General features: G+C 41.4%; 1 protein-coding gene across 1 annotated transcript in view; it reads right to left on the reverse strand.

The window, feature by feature from the left end:
• Positions 1–13,357, reverse strand: part of afg1lb (AFG1 like ATPase b) — a 28,976-nt gene extending 15,619 nt beyond the window's left edge. Inside the window, exons 1-7 of the mRNA XM_072443167.1 lie at positions 13,242–13,357; positions 12,882–13,111; positions 9,922–9,979; positions 9,563–9,664; positions 9,182–9,309; positions 4,684–4,783; positions 2,786–2,844 (exon numbers count right to left, since the gene is read on the reverse strand). Coding sequence (XP_072299268.1) covers positions 2,786–2,844; positions 4,684–4,783; positions 9,182–9,309; positions 9,563–9,664; positions 9,922–9,979; positions 12,882–13,111; positions 13,242–13,338 — 774 coding nt within the window. The 5' untranslated portion in view covers positions 13,339–13,357. The remainder of the gene's footprint in view (positions 1–2,785; positions 2,845–4,683; positions 4,784–9,181; positions 9,310–9,562; positions 9,665–9,921; positions 9,980–12,881; positions 13,112–13,241) is intronic.
• Between the last annotated feature and the right edge of the window lie 387 nt (positions 13,358–13,744).

Here is a 13,744-nt window from a genome sequence, read left to right on the forward strand (position 1 = left end):
CCGGTCAAAGCTGCACCGGGACGCCAAACCTCCACCGTCATACACCACGGTTCGCGGCGTTAGAGGTGAGCTAGTTAGCGCTGTGACCTCACTAAAACTCTGCTTTGACTTTACAGAGGCGACTGCGGCGGAGAATGGGCCCAAACCCCCATCCCAGCAAAACCAGATGTCCCGACAAAGGCGAACACAGTGGCCTGAAAGAGAGGAGGCCAAGAGGGACAACAGGCATTCAGGAGCACGATGAAGTCCGGGATTAGCGGGGGCAAAGGGTGGTGCGGGGGCCGGGGCTGGGCTGGGAAAGGGAGGTTGCAAGTTTGTAAAGAAGGTGCTAAAGAGGGGGATGATGAGCGAAGGCACCTTTTAGACTGTTAGGGAGTAGTTAGGAGTAGGTAGGTCAAATGCACAAATCGTATGTAAACAAGAGGCCAAAATGTGTCTGAATTTGACCCGAGACCTTAAAGGCGAAATGGACGATTTTTCGGCGATTTGAGAACTCAGGTGGAAGTGCGCATGCGCACTCCCCTGTGCGGACTGATACAACACACACGTGAGCTTGTTTATTAGCGCGACGGAGCGCATCGCATCTCTCGTCTCCCGTTGATTTCCGTCTCTTATGAGTCAGCTCGAACTGTCTTTCTCCGTCTTCATTTTGTCCCGTACACTGAGGGAACTATATTATGATGGATCAATGCGCTTAAACACGCGGAAAATGTGGGACGAGCCACACGCGGCTGCAGGTGAGCGGTAGGTGCGTTTTATGATTGATACGTGGCAGGACTAAGCGTCAGTCCACGCCACGAGGAAATAAGACTCCAATGAAAAATGTCCATTCAACCTTTAACAAAAATGTATATCTGGATTATTTATTTTTTGGAGTATTCCGGTAAGGATAAACGGTCAATATGTCAATCCAACAAAAACAGGTTAAAACATGTCTCTAAATGTATTTGTTGAGGTTTAATTACCAGACAAATGTGAAATGTCTGTAAAATGTATCACAAAAGTGCAGAACTATCACCACCTTATTTGAAAGTTTACAACATCTACTTTTTTCATTTTTTTTTTAAACTGTAAACAATATGCTTGATAATTAAATTGTGGATATCTTAAAAAAACAAATAGTTTGCAACACCACCTACATTTTGATATATTGACCAGTGTTTGGGGCCAGAAGCTCCAGAGGCTTTTTGTGTCTCTTCGAGTAACCAACTCTAAATGTAATATCCTTGTCTTTAGGTAAATGTGAAACTAACTTTGCCCTTTTATCACGGGTATCCTAAAAACCCATGGATCTGGCTCAGGATACGTCCCGAGCCATGTCCCAGATGACCTTCCTCGCTGTTGTCAAAGTCATTCGTGGAGAGCCTCTTCAGGTGTTCCGTGAGCGAGCAGACAGATCCTGGAGAGGGACACGCCTCAGCAGCTTCTCTAAAGGATGCGCTCATCTTTATCACGGGAACAGGCTCTTAAACCGTCTCCTGTGTCTGAAATGTGACCACCACAGATATATCGTGATATCATATCGTCGAAAGTCAGTGGTCTGGCCCAATAATTACAAGCTCCTTTGCTTAAAAGTATTGCTCAGTTGCAGATATAGCTAAAAAAAAATCCTTTGCTCCGCTTCAAAGCAGACAACATAAAGAAATACCTGTTTAGATCTTAATTATATGGATTATGATTATTTGCACCGTCTCGAGGAGTTTAAAAAAGGAAAAACAATAGTGAATTCTGATAATAATGTACAGTGAGTTTTGGATATGTTTTGTATTGTATGTATTTGTTACTACATGTGCTGCCTATGAGCTCAATTTTGTGAAGTGTATTGTGAAAATAACAGAAATCTTTTTAAAAATCCATTGCAAAGACTGCCTTTCATGTCAAGTCTAATAAAAGATGGAAGAATGCCCCTCCAAAATGCAAACTACAAATTATGATGCAATTATTAACCATTCTATCTCTCCATAAACACATGAATGATCAGTATAATGGTGCTACCTGTTTAACTTGCAGATTTATATTTTTTTTCCTGTGTAAAACAGCTGCATGGCTCCCTCTCTCTCTCTCCCTCTCTCTCTCTCTCCCTCTCTCTCTCTCTCTCTCTCTCTCTCTCTCCCTCTCTCCCTCTCTCCCTCTCTCCCTCTCTCCTCTCCTCTGCTCTTCCTTTTCAAGCCTTTACTTTTGAAATGCAAGCGGCAGCATGGGTCAGTCACTCCATTCATATTACCTGTGCTCGCCGTCTCTCCTATATCCCTACCTTTCTGCGAGTTTGTAAGAGTCTTTTACAGTGCTCTGGTATGATCAAAGACGGCTTTGTGACACTATGATGGGTATATCCGAGGAGCAGGAAAACATCAAACCTCCAAAGTTACAAAGGACAGACCGGAGCGGGGCACACGGAGTTCTGTGTACAACCACAAAATTGTACAAAAAAAACCCAATGACTATCGCATATGCTGCATTCAATTAAGCAATTAGCAATATTTCACATTCTTTTCCTCTTTAATACAGCAGTGTCAAACATGGATTTGCAAATACTTTGTCCAAATGATTTCTGGAACCATATTATGTGTTGCCAGGAAGAATGCGTTCTTCATCAAATGGTCAAAGCAATCGCAGCACCTACGTCCATTTGCGTCGAACCTACTTGTTTGTCATTCATATTACGCAGCCTCGCAGTACATGTAGGCTGGGGGGGCCGGGCTGGCTGGGGGGCTGTGGGTTGTGTTGCTGGAGTTTTTGTAAACAAGTGAATACAATAAGAAGTGGGACATGACTCCGTCTGTACCTTCAGCACGTCGATGAAAGGCAGAAACGTGTCTCTCTGAAGTCCGTTTTTGTACAAATCTGAAAGAGGAAGGGAAGGGCCTGTGTTAGCGCTGCTGTTTAGCCTCCTAATAATGTCATTCCCCTGTTGCAGATTGGCACATAAAGTGTCTATTGATGAGCTGATAAATGGGTGGGGAAGGCACCACAAAAGCACCGGGACCAGGGCTAGAAAAATGGATTTCTGTACCGGCAGCGGCAGCAACATAAAATTCATTACATTCCCAAACAATGGTGGCGAGAGAAAGGACTGTCCCTTTTCAGCGTGGACAATGTCCACAGCGGCCGAGTGAATAGGGGTTTCAATTAGCTCGGCTGGAACAAATTACATCTGAAGTAGCATCCCTGATAGACAGATAAAACAGAAAGGGATTCACACACAAACAGGACAAAGGCACACTGGCAGCGGACTTAAGCTCTGTCCAGCTGCGAAATGCTAAACAAGTGGTTGTTGTTGATGTTTTAGCTTTAGTTTACTACACCGGGACCTGACACGCACACTTTCTGTAATGGATGTTTGTACTGGGGATATGACAACACTGATAACCCATGGCAACTGTTAATATGCTGTAAACATTGAGTTATTCGTTGAGATGTCACTTTCTAAAACAGGGTCCATTAGTAAAATGATTACAAAAGAAGGCCTCACCATACAGGCCCACCTTTATAATCAACTGTGGAATATTTAATAATAATAATGCATTTGATTTACACAGCGCTTTTTAACTGACAAACAATAGAGAGTAATCCCTGTAGAAGCTGCTGCTGTGGCGATCGTTCAATTAAGAACAGCCATAAAAGTGTAATGTATGCAAGCTCCTGTTAACAAATGGCCCCACTCTCGCCTATTCATTCCTTTAACCTTCTTCAATCTGATATAACTCCATCAGTAGAATAAACAAAACCAGTTCTAGATTTACTCCCTTAACACATCTCCACATCAATAAAGATGTAAAACATACGGCTTTCATGTGTGGTCGGCCCTTATGGCTTTCACCGTTCCATTAACCCAGTAATTAATACGGAGAAGCCCATCTACTCAAGTTTACTGCTTTGTTCTTAAAAGCTATAACAGACACGGGCTTTTTGTCTGGGAAAAGCATCTTATGGCCATACACTTTGTTCCCACTTGAGGCTCAGAGGCATCACATCAGACAAACAGTGCATTTACCTGTCGTGATCAGCGTCGAGCTCATTCCGACTGGCAGTAAATGCACCGGCGAAATGACTAAAGCCTCTGTCCGGCTGACACTATGGCAACACGTGTCATGATATTGTATTATAATAAAAGGAGGCAGAAAGCATAAATAGTGCACTGCTATGACCTGTTGCACATCCAAGACAAAATATTGCTTTTAACCAACATTTTGGCCCAGATATTGATTACAGTTCGTTCATTCATCCCTCTGCTTGTATTGAAGAATGCAGATGACACATTTATTTACCCAACCCGAAGTCTAAAATGTAAAATGTCAACACTGAATTGATATACGAGTAAATGGCCTTTTGACGTTAGATGTTTAGACTTAAACTTATCAGTGGCATGAATCACCCAAGAAATGTCACACAGCCCATTCACCCAACATCCTTTTCTACATGAGTGACAAAAGTGGGTGTAAAGCAAGTATAGGACTTTTTATTAGTAGTGGATCTAGTTGTATGGACAGGAAGCAGCGGGAGTGAACTTAACACTGTTCATTATCTTTTAGAAGTAAATTTACTGTTGAGGTACACTTTCTTTGCATTTGACCCTTGCTGCTGGGGAAAAATGAACCAGGAGTGCTACAATGGAATCAGTACTTTAAATTACAAGTATTTAGACTAGAGTTTCTCCATCATTTTAATTCTTCTTTAACCTACCGTCCGGCGCTCGGTTGGACGTTGCCACCACCACAACTCCAGTGGTGAACAATGTCTGGAAGAGCTGCTTCAAGATCATGGCGTCCGCGACGTCGGTCACCTGACACGACCAAACAGAAGCACAAGAATATGAGGATTTGCTGCATAAATCTCCTTTCTCCAGATGCTGCTTGTGTGAGCCTAAGGTCAAAACACAGCATTGACGCTGGTGTTGATTAGTGTCCTTCAGGTGCTCTCATTCATGTCTCTGGTCATGGCTATTCACACATAACACGCACATACATGAGGCACTACAGACTGAAGCCACTTCAACGACTGCAAATGGTCATGAAGCGGCTTTCTGCTCGGGACCTGGGATATAAGAGCGTGACAGAGAGAGAGCAAGAAAGACAAGAGAAATGAAAAGACAAAAACAACAGACAATATAATATAACTGTATACTTTGTTGATTTAAGATTTTAACGGAATAAAACAGAACATGAAGGATTTTAAGTACTTTGAGGCTATGTGGGAGTGGTATGAGACTAAAAATGTAAATCACATACAAATGTATTTACTATTGTTCATTTCAATTGTGCACAGTTATACATGCATTTAAATCAGCATATAATATAACTCTTTAACATCATGAAGAATGAAAATACAATATTGTGATTTCGACATCTGGTTTCACAGTAACATGCAAATCTTCCATAAGATAAGATAAGATAAGATAAGATATTCCTTTATTGTCCCACATGGGGAAATTTCATTGGTGCAACGCAGGTAGATACAGAGGTAGATACAGAAGAAAAGAACAGATCACTTATAGGAAGTCTGAAAAACACTTTCAGTAGAAGATCTCCTATAAATAATCATGGTTGATTCCTGATATTCAATGGTTTATTATTTTATTATTTTAACTTCTAAACTGTCAAAAACTACAGACCTACTAACTACAAACATAATTTATTATTAAGTTACTGTATAATACACAAGACTTTGCAGGGCAGAACGAGCCCACATCATTCTGGAGGTAATGAATTGTAATTTCAATTTCAACACTCTTGTAATTGAATAGAGTAATTGAAATCACAATTATGAGTTTGACCTACTGCACAGCCCTCTATACTTTGTACACATTTAACCAATTACTTTTTGTCGAATTAATGGATTACAAGCAGTTCCTCAGAGAAAATAAATTAATACACCACTAATGTAGAATTTACAAAAATAAGTAGTTTTTAAAAAAAATACTCCCCACATTATGGGAGTGTTTTGTGTAACTCTATACAAAGTTGACCATGGCCATTTAAAGCCACATAGACGAGGCTAATACAAGTGCTACAAGGTTATAAAACCTCCACACAAAGGCCTGTCTGCTGCCTTTTTCATCTCTATCATCTACATTAAACAAAAGCGGACGGCAGCGCTGCAACAAGGCCGCTCATGACTCTCGGCTGACACATGAAGAGCTGTGACCTTTCCATTTAGAGAGACAGGACTCTCACTTTTGTTCCCGCTCTCTCGTGTCCCCTTCACCTCCGTTGTTCTTGGAGCATTGGCAGAGGAGAAATCATGCGCGTCGGGCAATGTACCTAGTTATCGAAGTGCATAATATAAGCTATTCGGGGTAAAGCATATTGAATAAACAGTGGTACTTTCATATTAGATTAATACTACAGTAATTAATTCACTCAGAGACTCGAATAACGGGAGCATTTTCTTACCGACCACCGCACTGCTAAACTCTTTGTGATGACTAGGCTTGTCAATCAGCGCAACATTATGACTATAAAGGGGAATAACTGTTTATCTTCACCAATAACAGTGAGAAGAAAGCACACTAGGAAACTCTGGAAAGCCCTTCAAGCTCCAGCTCATAAACAGATCTGTGTTGATTTGAGGACTGATCCAATTTATCTTGCTCAACTTAGGACAGGTACGTTTGTATTTAGCACCCATATGATTACAGAGGGACCCGTCTCACAAAACACTTTTCCTCCCCACGAGCATTAAAGCCAGAAACACGAGTTGGGAGTCCAGTTTCTTGCTCCTCTTAGGTCATTAGATTGATGAACTGTGTAAACCCGTAGCTATCATAGATCATATTCATCATTCTGTGTTTTATCTCTCGGCAAAAAGTCTAAACATTTCAACCTTTCAGGCGAGTTTGATATATGACAAACGCCTTGAATATGGAGTGTAGCCTGACTTTAGCATTGTACGTATGTGACAAATCTATCTGACCATATCTAACTATGTATCTACGGTATCTATCTATCTACCTATGCGGTTAGATCCCAAAAGAGCTCAGCCTAGTTTGTTGAGAATTGAGCTTCCGTTGTTCACAGTATGAGAGCATGTCATGCATAACGCCAAATCCTACACAACTCTTCTCATTTAACACAACATTTGGGCATTTAAATAAATCAAGACATCTCAAATAAAAGAATGAGCGCCTCTCGTCCTCGTCTTCTCCCTCTTTCTGCCTCTTAGCTTCCTTCGTGTGTACAACAGGCACTTCTGACGGCCAAACCCACAGCATACGCCTCTTTTTATCCTCTGGAGAGTCTTCTGCTTTTGCATATTAGCCCCACTGCCCCTGCCAATACTTGATTAACATTTGTGTTTAAGCCCTGATTTTTCTCGAGCAGAGGTGACTGGAGGGCATCGAATGAGTAGAGGGTGCTGTCGTAATGAGAATCAAACAGAAAAAAGCCAAGTCGCTCGCTCTACAAAGGGGGCCCCTATTTCCGGCAACCACTGGATTTTATTTTCATATCAAAAGAATCATTTAAAACTGACCTTTTAAGGAACCCTGGTTTGTTTTTGTTCGTGCAACCTGGGTACATTCTAAAGGGGGCACGCTGATTGCCAAATTAAATTGGGGGGTGTCTGGAAAAAAAGGTAAAGGTGGCACTTGTGCGAAGACAAAAATCTCCCATCAGCCAACGCCGATATTCAAATGAGCATCCAATTACTAGCCAAATTAAAGCTCTTTTGATGCTATAGCCCATTTATTTACACAACCTGCGAGTGATTTTGGCCAAGGCTGTGGTAGCGCTCTGAGACAATGCAGCTGTAGCAGCTTCTTCTCACTCATCTTCTGCCTCATCTTCTGGGCTCCTCTCAATGGCGAGTATTCATCAGATGGAGGCCGTGTGTGTGTGTGTGTGTGTGTGTGTGTGTGTGTGTGTGTGTGTGTGCCACAAAAAAAGGAAGGGAGAGGGGTGGAGCGGGGGGCACAAATTACTGATAATGGCACGGCGCTAATGAAGAGAATGGAGAAATGTCATTAGCATTTAAGAGGATAAGATCCGATCTGACCCGCCGCCGCTAGTCGCTTTCTAGCTCCACTCACTTTAGGACGCACTGATACCCACTGCCTTATTTGCATGGCTGAGTGGTGGAAGATGCTGATTGGTGCGCCGGCCCCCCCCTCAAGCATCCCCCCCTTAAATCCTTGCAACCTCTTATTTATGCATCACAAACAACTACACACATGTCCCACTCCATTCAAGCCAGCAGTAGCAACAGTCGACAAGTGAAAACAGCAAAGCAAGGCGCGTCGGCAAAACAAAACAAATCAATGAGAACGCCACAAACAGCGCGGCCGGTTTATAATGTGAAAGACGGCAGGGATAAAAGCAGCAGCTCTTGATCCTTGCAGATGCATTGAGAGGCACAAAGGAGAGCAAGCACACCTTCTGTGACCTCTGCCCTCCCCGGTATTAACAGTAATGATATCAGTAAGAACAACAGCGCTGCGAAAAGATGTGCGTGTTTGACTAATAATACAGACTCCGGTCCCTTAGTCCTAGTGAATGACTAAATAGCAAAGAATAGAACGGGTCTCGCTAGTGCTGCTCTCCTGCAAAACCAAAAGATGAAATGATGTGAATATCTGTTGTACTAATGAATCAAAGTGCCTTTTAGTCGTCTATATTCAGTTTTCAAACAGCCCGTGTAGATCAGCAGTAATGGCTTTGGGGCCAATCAGCTGAATGTATGAGCATCAACACATAACAGAGGGCATTCACTGACTCATCTAAGCATAATAATTGCAAAAGGTTTTATATTACAGAATAATACATAGATTTAGACACATTATGCTGTTATTCAGTTATGTTATACTGCTGTAAATGTACTTGACCACTAGGTGTCCCCAGCTATGTTTCAACAGCAGCAACAGGAAAGTTTCACAGGTTCTTCCACGATCATACACAAAGATTCATTTACCATAAACACTGGGTTATAAATGAATAATTAAAAATATCAGCATAAAATAATAATTGTTATTTACTTGACCTGTAAAGATTTTTGTAGAATTGAATGGTCTGGGGAAGAGTTAGGTCATTCTTCCATTACCATTTCTTCTGAAATCTAGAATTTTTTTTTACTTTAAGACAAACAAGCAACGCAATTTAAAGTAAAGTAAATTTATAAAAAATGAATTATTACTATAATGTTTTCAAATATTTTAAGGTTTTAAACCTTAATACACACACAAACTCACCTGAAACTCATCGAAACACAGGAGGCAGGTTTCGGCACCAATCTCCATGGCGACAGGAGCTATGGGGTCATAGGTGAACATTTTCCCGAGCCCTCTTTTTGGCAGGCTTTGTTTCCTTCGATGGATCCCTATAAAAGCAGCGCACGCAAACGTCAGCCACATCTTAACGCACACCTGCGCGGCCAACCCAAACCCACTGACAATAATGAATACAGCGCTAATTTCACCTGCGAGGATAATACTAGGCAATTAACGCCGCGGCTTTAGGACAAACACAAGATAAATATAGGATGGACGCCACATTTAGAGTCACTAAACTTCAATAAAGTCACATGTGGTAATTGTTTTGGTTATTGCTGAGGAACATATGTGGAAACTAACTTCTGTGGATGTCCAACATAAAGTCATTGAAGTGCACTCTCTTTTTCTGTTTCATTTGGACATGGGAATAAAACAAATCCATCAGCATGGTTTTTCCTGAACCTGTGGAAGAAATAAGAGACAAAACACATTTATAAAACACAAACCTATTTTCTAAGAATGGAATAAAAATGTATGAATGAAAGACAACTAAACCATTAAGGATGTACATGTAACTACCATGAACTACCAATGCTAGTACAAGTTGTTGAGCTAGTACTGTTACTACTACCGTTTTATTCTTAATCAAAAATAACTTTGGTAAATGTAAATGCTTAAAGTTTTGCCATTTTGCCACCGCTATTAATGCATTTTCTTACCCACATCTCCATAGATATAGAAGCCTTTGGGGCGTTGAGGCAGCTCAGTGGGTTCCTCCTAAAAATGATAATAAATATGTAAAGTTATTCTTATTATAGTGTTAACTTCTTTAATGTAGTATTTATAGAGAACAACTATTCACACTGTTAAGTTAAGTCTGGGACCCTGCATAGATTAATTCCTTATTTACGACCCCAAGATGCTAAACAGTTGACCTAAATAAACCTAGTTGTTTTATTCATTACCATATAAGACCAAATCACGATTTAATAAATAGAGTATGCCGAGGCATTAAGCCACCACTACAGCGCAAGGTTTCACATTCTCCAGACTAACCCGCGGCAGGGGACGAAGACAAAGGGGATCTAATCAACAAGACAAGCCAGGGTTCCCACGAAAGAAAAGCATCATCAGTGGAACAATGGGGGTATTTGTCAGACAAAACGGAGAGGGCTGGATGAGGCTCTATTCGAGATGGAGTGGACTTGTCTGTGCGGCCCGTTTAGAGCTGCTAATTGTGATATGGTACTGTTGCATTGAGGTGCCGCTGAAAGTCATTGTCCTGCCTGCCTCCAATCATCAAAAGGTCCCTGCTTCAAAAAAGTGCCTTGGGTTACAAAGTGCAGAATATTAAATAGTCCAAACATGTCAAAGGCTTCGTTAGGACACAGTGAAAACAAAAACCTTCTCACAAAACTAAAATTAAGTTAAAAAAACAACATATGTGAATGAATTGAGTGGTACCAATTTAAATAGTAACTATGACAAATACAGAAAGAAAACACATATTTAGCATTGTGTGTTTGAATTTGTAAAGAAATCATTTAATATTAAGATCTAAAATGACAAGGCATGATTCAAGTCAGGTTTAAAAAGCATTAATGAATTAAATAAAATGGAGGTCACAGCAGAGGTTTTGGCCAATGTCAGATTTAATGAATGTTTTCCTCAAACAATTTATTTCATAAAATAAGTACTCAATGTCCTAGCACTTATTTCCTGCAGCACAAGGAGCACTTGACTCTGGTAAATGCAGACAATAGTCAATTGAAATCTAAATGAAAAACAAACTTGTTTTGCCATCCTCTGTCTCTGTGCCCTGTCCAAGCCTCTCCACTGTCTCGTCCCTCCAATGACTGTCCCGGACTGACATACTGGAGGAGCAACAAGTCTTTCCTGTCTGCTTTGGCATAACAGACTGTGACTTCTCCCTGACTTCCCAAGCTGCCCTCTGCTATTGTGGGATAATTGTCAGTGGTGGCTGGTAGCCATTTTGCTATGGCAGAGTGAAGAAGGACAAGGCTGTCCCTCATGAACTGCTGTCTAGCTGCGATCTGTAGCCCTATGTCACCTCCTGCTCGAGCAGATAGACTTGCACATGAGTGGAGAGTTCACATGTGGGACATAGCCACTTTGTCTCAGTAGTGACTTTGTACACACAGTTACTAACAGCCTAGATGTTCATTGCACTCGAATAGAAGAGATCTGTGAGAGTGTGAGAGATTAGTTTGGAGGTAAATATACAGTGTACAGGACCACCCTATGCCAACCTGACTTGAGCGGAGTGGCTCCTGTGAAACAATAGCCCATTGTTGGCTGACCACGCTATGTCGGGTCAATATTAAGTCAAGTGTACCCTCCTCACAAACTTGGTCAGTTAGTGAGGACAATGGCGGCACTTTCACAGAGGACAGTGATATGACCTGATTCAAACTCAGAATAATTGCACTTCGGAGTCATTGTGTATATGGACGACACAGAGACACAAGGTGCAGTGGGAGGAGGGGGTGGTGTTGATAGCCTAACACCAAAGTATTTGTCACAGTACTGAATCAAAAGCAAAAAGGACAGGAGTGGCAGAGACAATAGGGATCTCCTCATTACTGCATGGGACGGTGAGGGAGTGAGAGGGGAGCCGGGACGAGCCCAGCGGGAGGTCTGTTCTGCTGCTTTCCAAAATCTCTGCCTAACCCTATGTGTTTGTGCCAGCTACGCGACAGAAAAACTCCCAACGTGACATACGGGACAGTCATCTCTCCTGACCTAAAAACAACAGCCCCCTGCATTACGCTGGTCCCAAACGCACATGTACAATACAGTTCCCAGACCCCTGCCCTCCATTTGACCTAGGCTCATAGTCACCAGCATTAAGGCCACAGTACAGTGTAGACTCACTGGGCCAGTCATGGGATGGATGTCAACACAAGTTACCAAAACAAGGACATTTTTTAGAAGAACAAAAATCAATAGAAGAAAGATTAACATCTTGACATAATTCCCATGAGAAGTATGTACAGCAGGGGTGTCATTATTTGGTTAATCAATAATCCAGATTATTCAGGTCACAATATACTAAAAATAATGATAATTTTACAACTAAATGTAATTTCAATTAAATCTACACTCTAAAACACTAAGCGTTTATCTGACCGTTTATGTCATATAACATTACCTTATCATTCAGAAAGTACATAGGCAACTTTTTATCTCAAGTATCCCCCAACTACTTCTCACACTCAAAGTATCTCTATCTAGGGTATGAGGCAAATAAATCTGTAACAACAGAATATTGTCAAATGTATTTACTGTATCATCACTTGTTAATCATATAAATGTCCAAAATCATCCTACAAGAGCAGCGGCTCTACTCCGAGCTCTTCTCATGTGAATCCCAATATGGTCGTTTATTTTTCAATTTTTTTTAAAGGCTGATTGAATGTGCTCACCACTTCATTTTCATCACCATGTTGCCCAGCACTAATTTCCCTGTTGTTTGGTCATCGTCAATAATTGTGATGTTTCTTCAGACAATAATCATATAACTAAAAGTTTATATTGTCTACTCTCCAAGACAAATGTACTAACTTCACAATTGCAGCTAAAATGTAACAATAAGAACAGCAATAAGAGTGTAACTAGGCTTAACTGAAAGATTAAAAAGCCCTCTTTATAACAGTACCTTGTGAGGGAGCCCAGTGGAGTGGTCTCTCTGATCATGTTGTGATTCTGGTGCAGGACTCTGGCGCAGAGACTCCTGCAGCTGCGCCAGTTGTTGGAGCACACGTCTCTGCTGCGCGTCCTTCCGCAAACAGCCGCTCTGAACCAGACGCTCATAGTGGTCCTTTAAGGGGACCCCGAGGACCGCAGAGGAATCCGAGCAATAAAGCGATTTGAGCCAATGTCTGTTGCCTAAAACGTGCTCGATGTTAGACCAGCTAATAAACATTTGCAGACTCAACATCTAACCTTTACCTTATATATGCGTCTATATCTACAGATCTGTTTCATGCACCGCGACGATTTGATTTTGTGTCGTTACCTGGTTTGAGCCGAGACTGTAGACAAGAATGTGCGGTGTCATTTAATAGAACTTTAAGTAAGCGTCCATACGCTGCTGGTATCATGTAAGCCGCCATGTTGCTTCAAAATGACAAATCTTTATTGACATTCCTTCGAGCAGATTATTTTTTTTTAACACTCTTTATGTAAATACAAAAAATGATTCATAATTATTTATTAATGACATTGTGGTTGCACGTTTAACAATTATAAATAAACAACATTTTGTCATATGGTTGATTATTTATCCTAATGGTGGCGAGGCGGAAGTCCTGAGCCAACCAGAGATGATCAGATTCAGAAGACACTTTCACCGTGGGACATAGGATTTTGTAAACAAACAGTGCAGGTCGTCATCCCGTGTCATCTTAACCTCAGCTGATCGGAAGCCCCCCCCCCCCATGGAAGCAGGAAGCCCCCCATTACACCCCCGCAAGGGTGGCAAAAGGACAGGAACTCTGATGAAGGAGTTTCAGAATAAAT

Source organism: Eucyclogobius newberryi, unplaced genomic scaffold, assembly GCF_026437365.1.
Source record: "Eucyclogobius newberryi isolate DKJ021-1_F unplaced genomic scaffold, fEucNew1.0.hap1 SCAF_1, whole genome shotgun sequence".
Taxonomy (NCBI): Eukaryota; Metazoa; Chordata; class Actinopteri; order Gobiiformes; family Gobiidae; genus Eucyclogobius; species Eucyclogobius newberryi.